Raw genomic sequence first — 19,798 nt, forward strand, 5'->3', positions numbered from 1 at the left:
GCTCTGAACAATGAAGTGAAACCTCCATCTTGGTTTCTTGAATCAAGCCGCTTGTCTCCTTCCGCAGCAGTCTCCTCCCAGCGGGGCTATGTAGATATCTGGCATTAGTTCATAATACTCTTCTTCCACTGCCCTGGGCTTGAACCAGCCGCAGCTCCCATGCTTGGGACTCTGGGCTAGACCGGGGGCTAGCATTCCCTGTTTTTACTGAAACAGATTTTGGAGGGCAAATGGCTTTTTGAGCAGAATGAAAACTTACCTGGGAAACGTTCTGAGAGGTAGAAACTCTCCGGTTTTTCACTGGTAATAACGTCTTAGATTTTGATTAAAAGGGGAACATTGGAGGAAACCGTTCAGTTTTTAGTAAATATTTTTGGGCTTAAGTATCGGGGGGTAGCCATGTTAGTCCACAAAAACAACAAGGAGCCTGGTGGCACCGTAAAGACGAACAGATTTATTTGGGCATCATCTTTTGTGGGTAAAAACCCCACTTCTTCAGATGCCGCATGAGAAGTGGGTTTTTTATCCATGAAAGCTTATGCCCAAATAAATCTGTTAGTCTTTAAGGTGCCACCAGACTCCTCGTTATTTTGGGGCTTGTCTTTTCAAAAACCTTTTTGGTTTTAAAAAAAAAAAGGTTTTGAACCCACTTCTTTTTCTTTCCATTTTTAGTGTAACTGGAAAATGTCACCTTTTTTTAATATATAAAATTTTCAAATTTCCTACAAGAAATAATGGAACTCTTCCATCTGTTCTCATTGGGGCCCACTGCTGAATGGGTTCCTAATGGCCACTAGAAACCAATCCTCTGGAAAATGGGGGAACCCTCTGGTAATTGTCCACTGTTCTTAACCTCTCTCTCTAGGCCTTCACACAAGAGATTATGCAAACTACTACCAAGGCATGTGGGACTGCAGCAGCAACCAGCCAGATGAGTTGTCTTTCCAGCGTGGGGATATCATCTACATCCTGAGCAAGGTAGGGGACAGTTGCACCGCTCCAAAGCTAGGAGGATTCATGGCCTCTGAGCTTAATGGGCCAGATGTGGAAGTGGCGTCGGTGTCTAGGTGTTTACATGCCCCCGCCCCAGCACTGCAATATCTGAATGCCCGGCAGCGGCAGCAGGAAGACAGCATGAGCAGCGATGTGAAATGATTGCAGTCCAGTTTTCTCCTGTGCCTTACAGCCTGGAGAATGAGTCATGGAAGGACTTAGCCTGACATCTGGAAGGGAGCCCAGGTCCTTGCTGGCTGGCAGCACAAAGAGAGATTGATGTATCCAGGTTTCTCTAGTGGCTCCGGGCACTGTGACTTGCTAAGAGCTTGTGGGACTGAATCCAGGATCGAGTCAGACCCGGATGGTGCTTCCCGGCCAGCCGTATTTTGCAATACTCTGAGAAAGCAGGAGGGTGGGCATGCATAATAATGCTCCTTTGCCCTTCTGTAGTGCCTCCCGTCTGCACATGGCAGACATGAGTGAATTAAACCTCACAATCCTCCTCTGAAGTAGGTCAGTATCATCATCCCCATTTCACAGGTGGGGAAACTGAGGCACAGAGCATGGCCATTTTCTCAGCAAGTCAGTAGCACATCTGGGAATGGAACCCAGGAGTCCTGGCTTCCAGTCCTGTGCTCTAATCACTGGACAACTTTCCCTCCCACGGCTGGGAGGCGAGCCTAGTGCTGACTCCCCGCCCCTCCCCTGTTGGCTCTTTACTGTTCTGTAATGCTTCCTCCCCTGTCCCAAGCATAAGCGCATGGTATTTAAAATGCCCCCAGGCAAGATGTTTTTCCATAATGGAGTCTGTGTGTGGTGTTTCTCTAGCATTACAGGGGTAATTGAGTTGCTCAGCCAGGTGTGACCGGTCCTTTCTTTGTCAGGAGCATGCAGGTAAATAAATTAACTCTGTGCACTGTGCTGAACGTGCCTGTGGGGGGAGGGGGACAGAGTCAGGCTCCTCAACCAGGCTCCTGTCTAAGGGGGGCCGGGGAGCGGGGTTGCAAGCAACCTCTCTTGTTCTTTCTGTTCAGAAGAGGCCAGGAGGTGGCCGCAGGGCGGGTACCAGCTGCGGTGCTATGCCCTGTCTGGTTCACAGTGACATTGGAGCATGTGAAGAGCGTGGCTTTGTCACTCTCTGCCAAACAGCTTCAGGGTTATTTTGTTTGTACAGCGCCTAGCACAATGATTTGGCCACAGGGGGTCACTCTGTGTTCTTTTTATAGGGAGGTGCAGTCTGAGCACAGGAACTCCTGCTTCCATCTCCCGTCTGCCAGTGATTCTCTCTGTGGGCCCTGGGCCAAGCCATCCTGCTCTCTAAAGTCTCACTCTACCCTTCTGTAAAATGGGGATGTCCATTGCTTATTGCTGGGCAGCTGTGAGGGGGGTGGACTAATCACTACATGTTAAGTTCTCTAAAGTGTACGAGCGCTGCTCAGTCCAGGATGGTTATCCAAGCAAAGGAGCTGAATTGCCCTGGCATTGACAACTGGATATTTCCTATGTTGGAAATGTGAGTGATCTGATACCCCAGTGATGGGCGCAGAATAGAATGCAGCAGAATAGATGAGGGCAGCTCCGTGCGGGAGTCGCTGGCCGCTTGTTTCTCCCTCTCATTGCCACAGGAACTGGCTGCGCAGAACCTCGTCCGGTCTGATCTGGAGATGATTCAGGAGCCCATATGGAGCCCTGACTCTGAGCCAAAGGAATTCACCCAGGGTCTCGCCCTGGTGAGCATAAGGACCCAGTGGAACACCAAGATCCTATAGGAACCTTTGGAGTTCCCTTCTTAGCTCTTCCCCTGCTTTTGAGAACCCCATTCAGCTGCTGGACCATTTCAGCCTTCCACTTCTAGGAGGCCTCGGTTTTAACAGGACTAGCTGAAGGCTTTAATTGCACCGCGGGCTGCTCTGTGCTGGGTCTGAGGGCGAGCGGCCTGGTTGTTTCTTTCTGGCAGCAATTCTTGGCCCTTTCCATCTGGGGCTCTCAACACACTTTCCAGAATAGGTTCACTCACCTCATTTCCCCCACCCTTTTGCCGACGAGCCAGCGAGCGGAAGCGATTTGCTCACGGTCGTGCTGGGTGCGCAAGCCAGGTGGCCGGAGTTTTGACCTCGCCTAGACCTGGGGTGCATGGGGCGCGACGCCACTGAAATCGGTGGAGTTACTCCCATGTAAAACCCTCCCTGAGAGAGTCAGGACCCTGACTCTAGGCTTGGCGTTCTACCTCCTGGCCTCTCGTCTATGGACTCTGTTTGGGAATCAGCCTCTGCTGCCCTCTGCCACCCCCACCCCCACTTCCTGCACCCCAGCGCAGGGAATGCAGCTTGGAACCACAGCAGGGTTTGAACTCTCTTCAGTGGCTCCAGATTGTGACTCTTCCTCTGACTTCCTCACACGTAACCGATGGGTCCTGAGAGTCTCCCTCTCGTAAATTACTTCGCACGATGGACGCTCGCAACCACAGCAGAATCTGAGTCAGAATGAAGCAGGGGAGGGCAGGGAGAAAAAGGGTATTTGAAGAGCCTGTTCATTCAGCTGCATTTTAATTTCCTTTTCAATCTTGTCCCAATTAATTCCCCAGAATTAATCTCATTGAAGCAAACTCGGCAGCATCGTGGCTGCCGTTTTAGCGGTGTGGTCGCTCTGTCTGAACATGAAATAGTAGCTAATATAAAAATCCATCTGGTGTGTTTGAAACACATGCTGGCTGCTGCTCGGGTCCTGTCTGACATTTCCAGCATGGACAGCGGGAGGTCAATGATTTGGGGGTTAGCGGACAATCAGGATTCAACAACCCAGCATGCTCAAGGAGTGATTCCAACCTTAGCTCTGGGGCGCAGGGCACTGGGGCAGAAAAGCCAGGAGGGGATGTAGAAACAGGGTCCCCACAGAGCGCACGCACAGAGGTTTAGCGTCATCTAGGGGTTAGGGCAAGAGTCTGTAAATCAGGGAATCAGGATTATATTCCTTGCTCTGGCAAGTGACTCCCTGGGTGTCCCTGGGCAAGTCACTTTGCCTTTCTGTGCCTTCGTTTCTGGATCTGTGAACTGGAGCTGTTGCTACCTACTTGCCTTCCAGCACGGGTGATGAGGCTTGATTCATTAACATGTGCAAGGTGCTTTGAGATCCTTGGTTGGAAGGCACTAAAGGGGGTGAGGGGCATTGCTATTATTCTGTTTTCTCTGCTTCCAACCACATGTCTAATTGTCTGTATAGTCTGTCATGGCTGTAAGTAAAACAACCAGGTGAGTCGCTAAACAGATCAGTGTGTCAGGTCCCTTCCCTCTGAATCCAGCAGAAGCATGTGCACCCCTGAGCGAGGAAATGTGCAGCGACCCTGCCAGAGGCCCCTGGCATGGGGCAGGGAAGCCGGGCCTTCTCTCTGCAGATCCTGGTTCTGCCGAGCTCCAGCTGGTGTGCTTGGCATGAGTGCCACAGTCCCAGCCTGCCCCTTGGAAGTGGAAGGAGTCCAGCGGCAATGCACCGGTGCCTGCTAATCCCCAGGATGGGCGTAGCCTGCAGGTGTTTGATGTTCATTGCCTGATCTGCAACAGGATGGCACCTGCATGGCTCGGCAAGCACCGGGCCTTTTTGCCGCCAGCACCGGTACTAACACTGGCTGTCTTATTGGTACCGCAGGCCAGAGATTATTTGTTCCACTTCTGGCACCGGGCGTGCTGCGGGGGCCTCCACCGGACTCCCAATGCTGTGAATGTTGCCAGGGCTGGTCCCATTACCACTTGGAACCTCTCTGGGCCTTTACCGAACCTCCAGCGTCGCTCGGACCCTGGGCCATCCCGGTGCCATTGTGCAGCACATCTGGGCTGCGTGACGGGCTAGCAAAACGAGGTTCCGCTTCCCTTCCCTTTTCCCGGTAGCTAAAGGACGCCAGCCCTCTTTCCCCCGGGCTGGGTGATTTGTACGTTATGATAATTATTTGAGCGCTGTGAGACTTCCTATTTTAAGTGGACTTAGTTGGATGTGACACGCAGCCCATAAAACCGGAGAAGTTAATTCTCTCAATTGCTTGAAATGAAAGTGTATTTTGGGGGGGAGGATGTTTTTATTCCTTGGACCCTGGAGCGAAAGGAGGAGTTTGGTGACATCTAGTGGCCCTTTTTGTCACTCTCCAACAACTGTACTTGGTGGGGGTGGGGGTGCAGGGGGGGTCTGAGTGGCACAATGAACCTGCTTGCTGCTTGTCAAATAGCTATTATCCACCTCTGACCTAACCAGAGGGGAATGGTATCTGCAAATCTCTTCCCCCCCCCTCCCCACCCCCACATATTTATTATGGGCTGGGAGGGGGAAGCGGAAAACTGCCCCCGGTCCTGTGTTAACAAGCCGCCGTGCACCGTGCTGTGATGACGGAGGGCTGTGATGGCGATGAAGGGGTTTCGCACCCATTAATAACCCCGATGGGAGGCTATCGAGTGAGGAGGGATGGGGACGGGATTTGGGGTCAGCTGGAAGGCAACGGTCATACACCGGTCAAATTCAGGCGAGGGCTATTCCTTCTCCCCCCACTCCCACCCCCCCCCCCCCGCCAGGAACCAATCGTCTAGAACAAACCCCTGGCAGCCTCATTCCTCCCAGGTAATTTTTATAAATGAGGGGACACCCATTCCAGAAGAGGACAAAAGACTGGCTCGACCTGCAAGCAGGCAATACAATGACACATCTATGATGCCTCCGCTGCCCAGAGGCCATTTATTATAAACCCAGAAAGAAAGAAAAAGAAATAACCCTGATGTTTCCACTCGGGACACTCTAGCCAAACCCGCTGCATGGGTCCTCCATCAACGCCCCCACCTATTCTGGAACCTAAGCTAGGGTCCCAATAGCAGGGCTTTGTCTTAGATAGGCAATATTACCTCCCCATCCTGATTCCCCCCCCCCCCCAATCACCCTACCCAGAGCAGGTATTGGAATAGAGCAATGCTCTCGATTGCTGTGAGTTGCTCTGGATTTACACCAGCGTCCGTGTAGAGCAGACAGAGCAGGATCTGGCCTTTACTTTGGACTACATTGGTGTAGGTTAGATGAAAGCATGTTCTTTGTGATGAGTTCACCCTGCTGCCCCCAGGAGCAAAATGTTCCTCCTTTCCATGGAGGTTCGTGTGTGTCACTGGGAGCAGAAATTCATCCCCGATCTTGAGGTTCCTGTGATGGAAGTGAGATCGGAGTGTGTTCTTTGCTGTGCATTTACGCCACTGCAAGTGAGATCAAAATCTTACACACACACACACACACACACACACACACACACACACCAGCCTCCCTTTAAGTCTGAACATGACCATTTTCCAGGAGCGTACCAAAGAATTTACCCAGAACTGTGCAAACTTTAGCAGCACTCTTGGGTTCATCTTCTGAACCACCAGTGCATTTTCAAACTCCAGCTTTTTTTTCCTTTTAATATTCAGACCATTTATTTTGTGCTGAATTTTATAACAAATGCTGTTAAAGACTTCGTCTTTGACAGAGGTAATAATAAATTCACTGTTTAAAGACAGTAGCTTAATTCCTTACACACTCCAATACTGCACAGAATAAACTATATTCATCACTGAGTAATTTTTTACCACATAAATCTTTAAAACTAACCGTTGTAGGCTGTTGAGGCTGAAATATTGTGAATTTATTAGATATGACCATGTAGTATTGGATTCAGAGGTTTCCATTCGAATATATTACAGAGGAAATTTGTGTCTTTAAGTGTGACAATCCTTCCATTTTCTGAAGCCAGCATTATAACCGGCAGCTTCTCCCGAGTCAACTCTGCCTTTATTTGACAGAGATTTAATAATAAACCTTTTACTAATCTGCCAAAGAGGGTGGGGGTGACATTTCATTCAGATGCCCTGTTTAAAATGTGTGGCAAAAAAGCTTTTGTTTCTAATGTAACAAATGTCCACCAATTCCCAGTTTTATTTCTTAAAAGGAGGGGGACACTTTATCGGGGGTTGCCAAGATGGAAAAATATTCAAGCAGGGTGTCATTTTCAGAACCATCTTTCTTTGACAATAACTTTTACATGACTCGGCTGTATTTTTTTTTTAAACTCCTGTGAGAGTTGTTTGTTTGTTCTGTTTTGTTGGTTCATCAGCAATAAGTTGGACAATGGAAAAATTTAGTGTGAAATCCAAATTACACACACACACACACACACACACACAAAAAAATAAATCATAAACACTAAAACTTACACTGATTTGTCCAATATGCAAGGGAGGGAAAACTCCTTTTGCAGGGTCACAAAACTTATTTGTAAATTTCTTTTCTTAATTGTAGCCTGTTGAGCATCTGTATTTAAAACTACATTGTTGTTTCCTCTGGTAGTGTAAAATATCAGTGGAAATCTGTTTGTTAGAGAGAGAGAGAGAATTATAAAACCATATCCTGGTTCATGAGGCGCGGGTAACATTTAAGCCAATTGATGTGGTAACATTTAAAGCAGTTATATTGCAAAATGTCACGTATGGTCTAGTTTCATTAGAGAGAAGTTAATAGATTGATGGCATTGAAACTCCCATTCCTGGGAATATGGCCTTTGCCATAACTCCTCTCCATCCATGGCCCAAAAAACTCAATCAGCTCCGCTCCCCTTGATCACAAATGAAATTTCCAAAAACTTCTACTGCACAGAGCCAGTAACAAATCAACAGTTTAAAAATTAAAAGCTGGCTATTAACTACTAAACAAAAGAGGCAAAAAAATCCCATGGCCATCAGTATAATTATTCAGATGAGCCCAGGTTGAAAGATAAGAATAAACACACACAATTAATACTCAGCATAGCCCACTTATGATCAAAAGAATTCTCTCCTCTGTCTGAGAATGCTTGTAAGCCATGAGTATTTCAGAGTCAGCTTCTGTACTGTGTTTTCCCCCTTTTTTTTTCCACACTGCTCCATCTGTAAATGAACAAACATCTTGATTTTATAGCCCTTTGCTTTGTAAAACTGAGAAATGGAGGGATGAGGGGGATACGCTGGATGCCTAAATAAGACTTTAATTCCAAATTCATTTACGCTATAGCGATGAAGTTGTCACAAACCATAATGCAGTATTTAATTAAAATAACAGAAGTGTATCTAGATATGTCCTGGGGTAGCTATCACCAAATTATAGCCTGTGCCATCCGTATTGTATTTATGAAACAGCAGCTTCGAAGGTGCAGCTGAGCTGATACAGAAGAGTAAACATTTAAACCATTGTTCTCACAAAAGCTGCCTTTTTCTTTTCTTGCCTTAGTTCCCCCTTGCACTTTTCCCCTCTTCTGATTCCTTACTAGTTCACCAAGATCATCTTTATTTCAACTGTCTGTCTGTCTGTCTGTGTGTGTGTGTGTGTGTGTGTGTGTGTGTGTGTGTGCGCGCGCGGGGGGTGTTTTCCCAGTGTTTTTGATCCCTAACTCCTGGTCTTCAACTATTGACCTCCAAACTCCTGTCGCTCTGAAATCCCCTCCCGTCTGTTGTCACGGAAAGAGTTGTGAGCCCGGTGTCAGAACAGAAAATCTCAGCCAGAACTTGGATGTGGGATTCCAAGAGGGTAGGAAACAAATAAATTTTTTAAAGCCACTTTCACATGCGTGCTTTTGTATCATCTCCCACAGATGCATAAAGTGCACAGACTTGGCAGAATTCAAGTTTTCCTTTTTATTTTTAAATGATTTTGACAGATAATAGCAATGTTTCTTTTTAAGCATTGGTTTCCATTTTGGGCGGGAGGGGTTTTCCCCAATTTTCAGTTACAGGAAATTCTGGGGGAGGTCCTACAGTTATTTAACGACCGTAGATGTTGAGATTAAAAAAGTAAAAGCTTTATAACCATTAACTCACCAATTGTCAAGATCAGACATCCAAATAGACAAAGTAAATAGCTTTGAATCAAATTCTAATATGTTCTCATTCGGCACTTTTTGTATATTTTGTTGATCAACTATGGAGCAATTTTTTTTCCATCGGATTGTGTGTACACAGTGAAATTCACATTTACCAACATTTACCAATAATAATCTAATTCTTCCAACCCTGACTGCGAACAGTATCTCCTAAACACTGCTCTCTAACTGTATGTGTGTGCACATACACACTTGACAAACATCTCTCTTTTCCACACCAACACATTTTCTGGAGTCCCGTTCACCTCCTTGTCTGCAAAATGATGTTTAGTTTAAGGTCCCAAATTAAAAGGAAATAAACAGCAATCATAAAATGACCCTGGGAATTAAGGGAAATGTTCCCATTTGTTACTGGTCTTTGTACTTTTCAACTGCTCAAACCACATGTGAATAAAACAGGGGCCTTTTCAAGTTCCTGAAAGCTAAACTTCTGGACTCTCTTCCCACTGTAGCATCACTTCTGTCTCATTCAATTTGCTAGCCCCCAACTTCCTTTGTAAATTCTCCATCTCTGTCCCTTCTAGGATCAGTAATTACAAGTAGTGCCTTATCTCCTCCTCTTTTTTCTTTTTTTCCACCCAGTCTTATAAGATCATCAGAAGAGTTATGAACAAAACAGAAATAATTGCAGTGACCTTTTGAAAGGAAGTGGCCCTGGGGGTTACTGTATAAAGATATTTTGATAGCACTGATTTTCTAATGGGTGCTTTATTCTTTTTTTTTTCCCCCTCCCCTTTCCTTTTTTCAGCCAGGGGAATCTGAAATAAATGGCTCCTTTTACACAAACACACATGCACACACAGAATCATTTCAAGCCCTCTTCACAGGTCACGCACAAAGTTTAACTCCGGTGCCTGCTAATTTTCATCAGGCCCCAGTGTTCGGGACTTTCAAGCTGAATCTAATTGGCAGCAGAACACATTGAGGAAATCGAGTGTGCCGTAAAGCAAATAAAAATCTCTCCCTTTATTATTTTTATTTTCCCTCGTGGGGAGGGGAGAATAGAAGGGGGTGGGGGAAAGGTGGAAGGGGAACCAGCCGCTCCTGCCTCTCTGCCCTCACAACTTTACCATTAAAGTTACACCTTCAGCTAAGAAGTTTGGCCATGAAAAATGGTCATTTTGTTTCCCCTGCTCAAAGCACGTTATTAAAATGCTAATTTAAAAGAAAAAGGAGTTAAATATCTAGCAATGGTGCCGTCTAATTGCAGCCATAATGAGCTCTCTAAATGTGAGTGCCCCTGACACACGGAGCATAAACAGCCAGCAAACAGATCATTAGTACCCGCGTTCATTTATTCTGGCGACCTTACTATGACCCCACTGAGGGTAGGGTAAAGAGCAGGTGGATCCGGCTGTGACACCCCCCTCGGGGGATCCAGGAAATGAAACTATAAGCAGCTGCCATGGCAACACCTATGTGTGCAGATGATGTAACACACCGGCAGGCTGGGGGCGCCACAATTGGGACGCCTTGTCCACCCCGCGCCCCTCCTTTGTCAGCGAACGATCCTGAGCGTTCAATTCTTCCGTTCTTTTCATGCGCAGAGTTGCTCAAAGGGAGCCCGATTTTTTTTTTTTTCCCCCCCAGCTAGAGGCAGGTGCGGGGGGGCCTAGCGCAGAACGGGCCCTCGTGTGCACACGCGCGGCCCCAGCTCCACGAGCCAGGGGGTACCAAGCACTTCCAGCAGATGTTGAGCACCCCCAGTTTCACCCCATTTTCAGAGGGAGGCCAGGCCCCCCCATCCCCGGTGAGGGGCCCTAAGCGTGCGGGGACTGAGCGCCCTCTCGGCTTTGGTGGGACGTCACAGGAGCTAGGCACCTCTCAGGATCAGGCCCCGAGCCAGCCCCTGCAACCAGCTGCCCCACACCCGCTATGGAAGTGACGGGTGTAAAGAAATAATAATCATAAAACAATGTTGACTGTCCAACATTTAGTCTCTCTCCGGCCGTACACTGTACACGCATTATGTAAATAAACCTCAGCTTCCCCCCCCAGCTATGGGGATCATTCAAGTTTTACAAAACAGGGGAAACTGAGGCACGTAACACTGTGCCATAGCCGGGAGTGGACTTTCTTGACTTTCAGCTATAACCACCAGACCCTGCTTCCTCTCAGCACCTGGGATGGTACCCGAGAGCCCTGACTCCCAGTCCCCGGTGCTTTTCCTGGCTCTAGGAGGGCGTTCTCTGCCAAAAGGGCTCAGTCCTGGCGGAACCCACTGTGAGCAGGATTGGGCCCGAAGGCCAGCTGAACAAAAGCCGTGCCTGAACGTGAGCGGCTGGGCAGGAGATTAATAAAAACAATTCTTTGGAAACGATTTTCCTCCATTCCAGCCTGTTTAGTTCTAAACAGTCTCACTAATCACCTTCCAGAAAAAGCACAATAACTTTTTTTTTTTCCAAGGGGCATGGAAAGACTGTTCCTGGAAATTATTTTGAAATAAAAAATGGCCCAAGCAACACCCTGTCTCTCCCTGCACCCATACCCCTGTTCTTCAGGGGGGCCCCCCCAACCCAGTGCACTTTAGATGAACCTGTGATATTGTAGCAATGGCCCTTCAAGTGCAGTGGGGAGGTGATTTAGGAGAATATTAAAGGCGATGTGGAGATTCGAAGGCGTCTCTCTCAGGGAGAGCTGGAGAAATACGCAGCACAGATGGGCTGAGCAGATTAAACATTTCCGTCACATTGTTTCCAAATTGTGTTGCTGTGCCTGAGGGTTGGTACTGCGGTCAAAGCGCGGCAGAATGGTGCAAAGCTGTGAGCTGCGTGCTTTATGGAATAAATATTAATACTGCAGTTTCACATGATCTCACAATCCCATCATCTTGGAAATGGGGCAGCCACGGTGGTCTCCAAATTCAGCACTTCTCCCCCTTCCTTTTTCGTCTTGCAAATGAAGGTACCTCTCCCTCCCTCTTCTTTGGTGTGCACCCCCTGCCTCAATTACAGAGTTGCTTTGCAAGTCTTTTCTGCAGCTGTCTGTCTGTCTGATCTAGCTGGGTTCCTACACGGTGCCTCATGTCGTGCTATCCATGGGCCTCCTAAAATAACACTCGCTTGCCGATCTGGAGTGCGTCTGCACCTGTGTAAATGCAGAATAGCTCGTTTGCCTTCCATGGAGTCGCTCTAGATTGACACCACTGTAACTGGGAGCAGAGTTTTAACCTGGCAGACGACATCTCCTGCAGCTTGCATACACAGAGAGACCATGGGCCCATCTGATTCACAGTCAGGCAATGTCCTTGGGCCTTGTGCACCCATCTCTATCTCTGGGCCAAATTCATCTGTGGTGCAAGTCCAGGGCCCGGGCCAGGGATGAACTGAGTTTATTGTCGCAGGCCATTGAGATGATTTTTTTAAGTTCCCTGCAAAATCCTGACCTCCTCCTGCTGGCAAAGCTCCCAGAGGGGGAGTCATCGGGAGTAAGCATGTTCTTGCACTTCACAGACCTGGGCAGTGGCCAATCTCTTCCTAAATTCTTCTGGTGCTGTCCAGCATGAACTAGGCTAAACCCATTCACCCCAAATGGCAGCTTTGCCCAAGTGGGGATGGCAGCGTTTCATTTGACACCCTCCCTTGCTACCTCCTGTATTTCCTACGCCCCGACCGGCCACCACTTTGCTTTTCCCATCCGCGTGTGTTCTTGGGCCTGTCCACCTCCCGCCTGCGGTAATCCATTTAAAAAGTTCCTGGCAAGAGCAAATAAATAATGGTTGGGGGCAAATTTAATCGTTCATTTTTATTGTGCTTTATCTGAAGAAAGGTTGAATAATAAACGAGAAAGGGGGGGAGGAGAGAAGGATGGTTTGCTGCGCGCCGAAGTAACGGGGAAGCCACCTCCCGGTTTAGCACAGCGCCGAGCCTTTGACCAGTCCCCTCTTCCTCCGAGAAGATACCCGATAAAAGTCCCCCATGCTGGGGAAACATAGGTGAGCGCTTTCTAAATGCCCAGTAACTGCTCAGACACACTGTTTATCTTCCCCGCTGGCTTCAAGTTTTGAATTCCCTGAGGGGGGGAGGTAAATTTTAAATTTCAGAGCTAGCTTCTGCTCCGAGCCAGTTTTCTAGATAAACAGATATATAGCTGACCTGGTATAAAACTCCCTGTCAGCTGACCCTCTAATAGCACAAGGCATGCCTCACCTATGAATTAGGATCCTCCATTTGACTAACAATAATGTATGACACACACACGCTGATAATGGGGCCGAGCAATCATAAACCGATAAGTCCCTGATTGATTGGCTTTTCCTTGGGCATCCATCAAAGCGTCATTGATCTTCTGTGCAAAGGGGGGCTGATTGATTGTGTTCCTGAAGGAGGCACGGGTTGTTTACGAGGCCGGGCAGAAAGCGCGCGGATGTCGGCCGGGGCCAGAGGCCGGGGTGAGGAGTAAATATTGCCGGCTCCGCTTTCGGTAGAAGGAAAGGAAAGGAAACGCGTGTATTTCGGGGACGGCGGGGGGCGCTCACTCTGGAGGAGCAGATGCTGTCTTTGCAACAATATTAATATCACGTTAGCGTTCCCCCGACGACCCTAGGAGGGGAGCCGCCCAAAGATGCAGCCCCAGTTTCAGGATCCAAGCGACAGGCTTGTGGCTAAAAGCACCAGCCTGAGAGGCAGGAGACGAAGGGTACCGTTCCCTGCCTGTCAAAGAGGGACAACAGCTCTGCCATTCTCCAGCCATTGTTTCTCACTGCGTATCCATGCAGCACCCAGCACCACGGAGCCGTCCTCTCGCCATACAAATAAGAAGTTCTCCTTCCACGCCGGGAGCAGAAAATCCCTCCAGGGGTGGGACCGGATGTGTGGGGAAGCCCCTAGCTCAATGAATCTGGGGGATTCATTTGCCTCTTGCCCCCCCCCGGTTCTGGGGCCCTGTAGGGTGGGGCTGGGGACCCATTAGCATGAGACGGGGAATTAAATTAACATTGGAGGCTGGGAAACCCCAACAGGTCTTCGCCTGAACTTTCAAAGGCCAAGGCCAGCTCCTTAGCTGCCATCGGTCGCCGTAGCCCCATTGAAGTCAACAAGGCTATGCCGATTTACGGCTGCTGAGAATCTGGCCCAGCCATCTCATCTGTGCCCAGGACAGGGATGGTCATTCCAGGTCATGGCTGAGCTGCCTTGCAAGAGATCACACAAATAGGAAGCAGCGGGGGTGGCTGGAAATTAAAATGCGGCAATCATGTAGCAGGGGGGCTCCAATCACTTTTTTCCAGGCTTATGAGGAGCAGCCTGCTGCTTCCCTCCCCCAACACCTACTGGCAGGGCATTTGCAGTCCCATGGAGGGATTCAAGGCCCTGTGACCGGTGGATCGCTAAGGAGGGCCGTGATGTTCGCGCGACCATAAATGGCAACAGGGAAACCACCGGAGGCTGATTCAAGCTGTGAAATATCCCGTGCTGGTGGCCATGGCGCATTTTCGGTTATAGAATTGGCTGTTCCTTTTACAGGGGGAAGGGGGGTGTCTGGTCTCCCCTTGCTGATGGAGATTAGTAGCATCAATCCTTTTACGGCCCCGCGCACAAACCCACTGGCTGCCGGTTATTGGAACGAGCGTCTGTTTCGGGGGCGCTCGTCACCGCGGGTCGCAGGCAGGAAATGCAGAGAGTGCTGGGGCTAGTGTAGTGGGCCGACCTGCTGGGACCAGATCTCTGAGTTTGAGGGAGGAGGTCTCAGGGCTGAGAGCGGAACTGGGGTCTCCTGGCACACCTAACAGGTGGTTTTTGTTACCTGTGTGCACCGAGCATCGTCCTGCAAAGGGTTGGTGGCAGAGTCTCCTCTTGCCCTGGGATAAATCAGGAGGGACGTGTAAATCAGCGGGGTTAAACTGGTGCTAGTAAGAGGAGGATTGGGGTGAGGAGGGGGAGGATGTTGACTCCCTGGCTTGTAAAGCAACCTGGACTCAATTGCTGACTGTGGCCATGTCACTTCCTTGTCTGTTGCCTCAGTGGCCGCATCTGTACAATGGGGATACATGAGGCTATGCAAAGTGCCTGGAGATCCTCCGGCCAGGTGCACAGTGGTGTTGAACCGCAGGTGTGTATCGCTCTGCAGGGAGTGTGCGTGTCAGACCCCATGTCCACAGGTCCAGGTGCCCGTTCACCCACCTCCTCAAAGCAACAAATTTCCAGATGATTGTCTCAGCTAAATTCTTTCTTCCCCCCCCCCCACCCCCGCTGAATCTGTGCAAGCACAGAGCATGCAGGCCCTGCTGGAAGTTGATGAGGTAGATTCCAGGGAAACAGTCCTCCATCGCTCTCCTCCCTTGCCCCAGAAAAACCCAGCTGCTCAGCATCCCCTAAACCAGGCGTCAGCATCTTAGTAAATTAGCACCTCCAGACGAAAGCAGGGTTCACTCGGTGCCGGGCTTTGGCGTGCTGTGCCAGTGCACTCCCCGTTTTAATAGTTTAATAAGAATTAGCATAATTAACAAACATCTGTATGATCCAGAGTGGTGCAATTTGGCACTTGGAAACGAGGACTTAAACATTATTGCTGGGAGTTTAATGTTGTTTTAATTCTTTTTGGCACTGTGCAGTGGAATAAACGTTTGGTGTCGATAGTTCTCGACTGGCTCTCATTTGCATTTTCCTCCCTTTGATTATGAGCAATTGCAAGCTCCCCGGCAATTCATCAAAGCAGAAATTATTTTAAAATACCTCGTGGTGTCCGGGCTGAGGCGTAGCTGCGGTGGGCAGAGGAGGGATGGGGCGGGGAGGGTTGGATTGCTCCATTCATGCGTTGGACGGCTCTCTGACCACCCGCCCACCCCTTCCAGCCAAAGGTCTCCTGGGTGGGTTAGTTTCCTCCTGCTGCAAGTGCAGATCCCGTTCATTTCCGCACTAAGGCAGCTGATCATCCAAAGCTTTCTTTGCCGCAGGGTTTTCCTTCCTGTTTTGAGAGGGTTGCAATGCGGCCGGGGAGGGTCTTTCATCGCTCTGGAACCTGGCAGGTCTGCTTGGCTCAAAGATTCTGCAGTGAGCACATCGCTTGCGGAAATCAGCCACCCTGCCAAGCGTTTGCTCCTGTCTCACACTCGCAGCTGGGAAGCTGGTTAGCCTGGGGTTGGGGAGGCCAGACTCTGGCTCCACAGAGAGCATCATCTGGCAGTCCTTCCGTAGGAGGGCTGGGTTCTGTCTCTCACCGTCTCTAACTTATCGTGTGCTCCTACCCCCCAACCACGGCCCATCTGTGCCTCAGTTTCCCCATCTGTAAAATAGAGACGTAATTCATGCTGTGCAGAGGATCCGCACCTGGGCTCTAAGCCTCTGTGCCTCAGCCAAGCCAACCGCCAGCCAAAGGGTTTAGGAGGAAACCTCCCATGTGAAAATTCATCCCAGGTGGAAACAACCCGCTGCAGAATTTGCTGCACCTGCCTCTGAAACAACTGGGGCTGACGGCTGTCGGTGAAAGGATACCGGGCTGGGCCATGGGTGTGATCCAGTGTGGCACTTCCTCTGCGTCTATGCGCTGCTTAAATCCTGCCTACGCCCTGAAAAGAGGGCTTAAGTGGAATTTCGGGGGTGCCTAGAACTTGTGCTCAGAGGCGCTGACTTTCTGATTTGCCCGGGTGGGGGGAAGCTTGACCCCTGCTCCACCCCAGGCCCCACCCCCACTCCACCCCTAACCCCCAAGGCTCCACCCCTGCCTCTTCCCACCCCATTCTGCCTCCTCCCCCGAGCGCGCCCTGCCCCCGCTCCGCCCCCCTCCCCCAGCGCCTCCTGCAGGTGATCCTCAGCAGGCGGGAGGTGCTGGGGGAGAGGGGGAGGAGCTGATCAGCGGGGCACCCACGGAGTCCGTGCCTATGCTTGGGCTGCCCCTCCTGTTTGCAGAGTGCTGAGATGCTTGTCTGGAGAGCCCTACCTCACTCTACGGTATTATTCGTCTCTTCTTGATGTAGTTCATGCTTCAGGGCTCCAGCCAGTCACCTGTTGGGGTCAGGAAGGATTTCCTCTCTCCCCATCTATTTTTTGGGGAAGGTCGGGAGGGGCGGTTCTGTCTCCTTCCTCTGAAGCATCACAGATTGCCCACAGCTGAATGTGAGACACCGGAGGGGTGGGCTGGGGCTCTGGGTTGGCACCGAGCGTTCCCTCTCTCAGGTGCTTGGCGGGTGGGTCTTGCTTGCATGCTCAGGGTCAAACTGATCACCATAGGTGGGGCTGGGAGGGAGTTTTCCCCCAAGTCAGATTGGTAGGGATATTGTGGCGGGGGGGGGGAGAGGAGAGGGTTCCCTTCCTCTACAGCGTATGGGTGTGGGTCGTTTGCCAGGATTATCTGGGCACATCTCACTAATCAGTGCCCTACGGATGCTGGCCTCCTCCTGTTCTCTGCCTGTGGCACGCGAGAGTTTAGGCTCCTGAGGACTTTTAATACTTTGGTCTAATTCTGGTTGCGGGCCTTAGTCAGTGATACCTTTGTAAATGTGGCTGTAAGTGATTTGCCTAAGGAGTCTGGCAGTCAGGAATGGAGCTCAGGCCGTCTGCCTAGTGATTTAATGGTAACCCGCATCCTCTCTGTCTAAGATCCTAGAATCGTAGGACTGGAAGGGACCTCGAGACATCTTCTGGTCCAGTCCGCTGCACTCAAGGCAGGACTAAGTTATCTAGTCCAGGATGTCCAAGATGGGCCCTTTCTTGCTTTGTTTTCTCAGGAGTACAACATGTATGGCTGGTGGATCGGCGAACTGAACAGCGAGGTGGGGATCGTCCCAAAGGAATACCTCACAGCCGCCTACGAACTGGAGGAAAGATGATTCTACAGGTAAGAGGCATGCTGCTTTGTGATTTAACTCTTCACACTTCTTCAGAGATCGCTCCCCCCACCCCGGCCCTCGCTGATAACAAAACTGTCTTGCCAGGAGGTCTGAGATGTCTGTCCCGAGGCTGGGGCTGGGACAGTTCTGGAGTATGTTTTTAATCTTTTGTGAAGATCGATATGGAGAAATCTGGGAGGATTTTGCCTTTGGCTCCATCTTCTGGTCTTCACCTTACACTGGAACTAATGAGGCAGGAAAACCATCCTGGAGATTCAAAGACCTGGTAGCATGGGGTAGGAGGAATTAGCCGTTGACGTTCAAGGAGTGAGGGTGGCCGGTTCGAGCCCAGGACTGGGGAATCAAGGGTTCTGCATTCCACTCCCAGCTTTTCTGTGACCGTGGGCAGGTATCTGAAGTGAGTCCAGCTGTGACCACGAGCCAGGGGCTTTGCAATGGAAATGCCCCTGACTTTTGTCAAGTGCTTTGAGATCCCTGGGTGAAGCACAGAAAAGGGTTGTTACCTTCAGGTCGGATGGAGCCAACAGCAACCCAGAAGATTTTGTTCCCAGAAAACATTGTCTCTTGGTGGTAGTCAAAATGGTACTTATCAGAGCATTGGCTACAGATCACTTTTCACACAAAGATCTCAAAACCCTGTAGAGAGGTGGGGAAACTGAGGCACAGAGCTGGGAGATCACACTCCGAGTTAGCTGCAGAGCTGGAAGTAGAACCCAGGAGTCCTGACTCCCAATCATCTGCACTAACCAGTGACCCACACCATCTCTTGCTGAATCAACTGGTGTCACCTCATCCCATGCTGTGAGTCGCTGTGCGTGCATCACGCAGGTTGCTTGTGCCATGGTCACGCCCTTTTTCATCTTCTCCTTGTCAATATTCACTCCTGTATCTCTTTCCTCCTAGACTCCCTGGTGCCTCTCTCCCCGACATACTGGACAGCAGCCCCCATCTCGGGGTCCTCTCCCCTGCTACCCCTCGGGCACCTATGGAAACCTTCTCCACCTCCACGTGAAGAGACTCATGTCCCAGCACCCACGTCACTGCTGATGTTTCACAGAGCCCCCCGTTCTCCCCTGAGCCCGTTACCAAGCTAACGCCCCCCCCCCGCCCCCACTCCAGAGTCTGTCTAATCGGCCCCATTTCCCACTTGATTCTGAATGACATTTGTATGTGGCTCTTACCCCAGCTGACGAGACGCCTGAGCAATCGGCCAACACGGGGGCCAGTTTTGTTTTCTTTTGTGAGCCGGGGGGGGGGGGAAGACCCAAAATAAAAAGATTCTCTTTTTGTTCTCGCAGTTTCTGGCAGCGTCTCAGCTTCCCTGTAGGCTCAGTCCCTGGCTCGCTCTGTGGCTGGATTCGGCGATCAGGGAGGAGAGACGGGCGTGTGCCAGGAGAGGACACGACACTGGAACTGGCCTTCTTTCTCCGGCCCTGGTAGACCCCAGCGCAATAAGCCAATTCTGCCCATGACCAGCCTCTTCTGATAGGAGCTTCATCAGCTCCTGTGTGGGGCTGGGAGGACAGGTTCTCTGTGCTTCCCCTATCTCTGGGGATCAACAGAGAACTTCATCCTCCAGGACTGTCCAGCCCAGAAGTCGGATGGGTTGGCACCTTTCCATCAACGTGGGGCAGGGGGGAGGAAAGAGAGAGGCTGTGTCCCCCATGTGCCACTAGATGGTAGTAGCTAACTGTTGGCCGCAGCACCGGGCCAAAGGGAAAAAAGCCATCAGCCTTCCTGAAATTACCTCCCACATCATAGCACATGGCCAGTGTGTTGATTCTCCCGAGCCAGCTACTGTTGCTGGCGGGACTGGCCCTTTTAAGTGCAGTCTTGTCCGTATTCAGCCCACTGCTTACCTGGGTGCTCGGACTTAAGCTGGTGTTTTAAGGGCCTTCCCAATTCAGGGGCTCAGTTTCTCCAGGAAAGGCTCCGCGAGGTGGCTACACACCTTTGAGGACTGGGGCCAAGTAGAGATGGAGCCACGCTGCGACTCGGTGGTGGATTGCCAGTGCCCTCAAAAGCACGGGGAGGAGAGCTGGATCGGGACAGCTGGTTCTCATTTGTCTCTAACTCCTTTGGCGTTTCAAGGCCTCTGCTTCCAGCCC

General features: G+C 50.3%; 1 protein-coding gene across 1 annotated transcript in view; it reads left to right on the plus strand.

Moving 5' to 3' along the window:
* Positions 1-18,984, plus strand: part of SKAP1 (src kinase associated phosphoprotein 1) — a 229,917-nt gene extending 210,933 nt beyond the window's left edge. The window contains exons 11-13 of the mRNA XM_038385587.2: positions 866-978; positions 17,568-17,677; positions 18,594-18,984. Coding sequence (XP_038241515.1) covers positions 866-978; positions 17,568-17,669 — 215 coding nt within the window. The 3' untranslated portion in view covers positions 17,670-17,677; positions 18,594-18,984. The remainder of the gene's footprint in view (positions 1-865; positions 979-17,567; positions 17,678-18,593) is intronic.
* Positions 18,985-19,798: the final 814 nt, after the last annotated feature.

Source organism: Dermochelys coriacea, chromosome 27 (genome assembly GCF_009764565.3).
Source record: "Dermochelys coriacea isolate rDerCor1 chromosome 27, rDerCor1.pri.v4, whole genome shotgun sequence".
Lineage (NCBI taxonomy): Eukaryota > Metazoa > Chordata > Testudines > Dermochelyidae > Dermochelys > Dermochelys coriacea.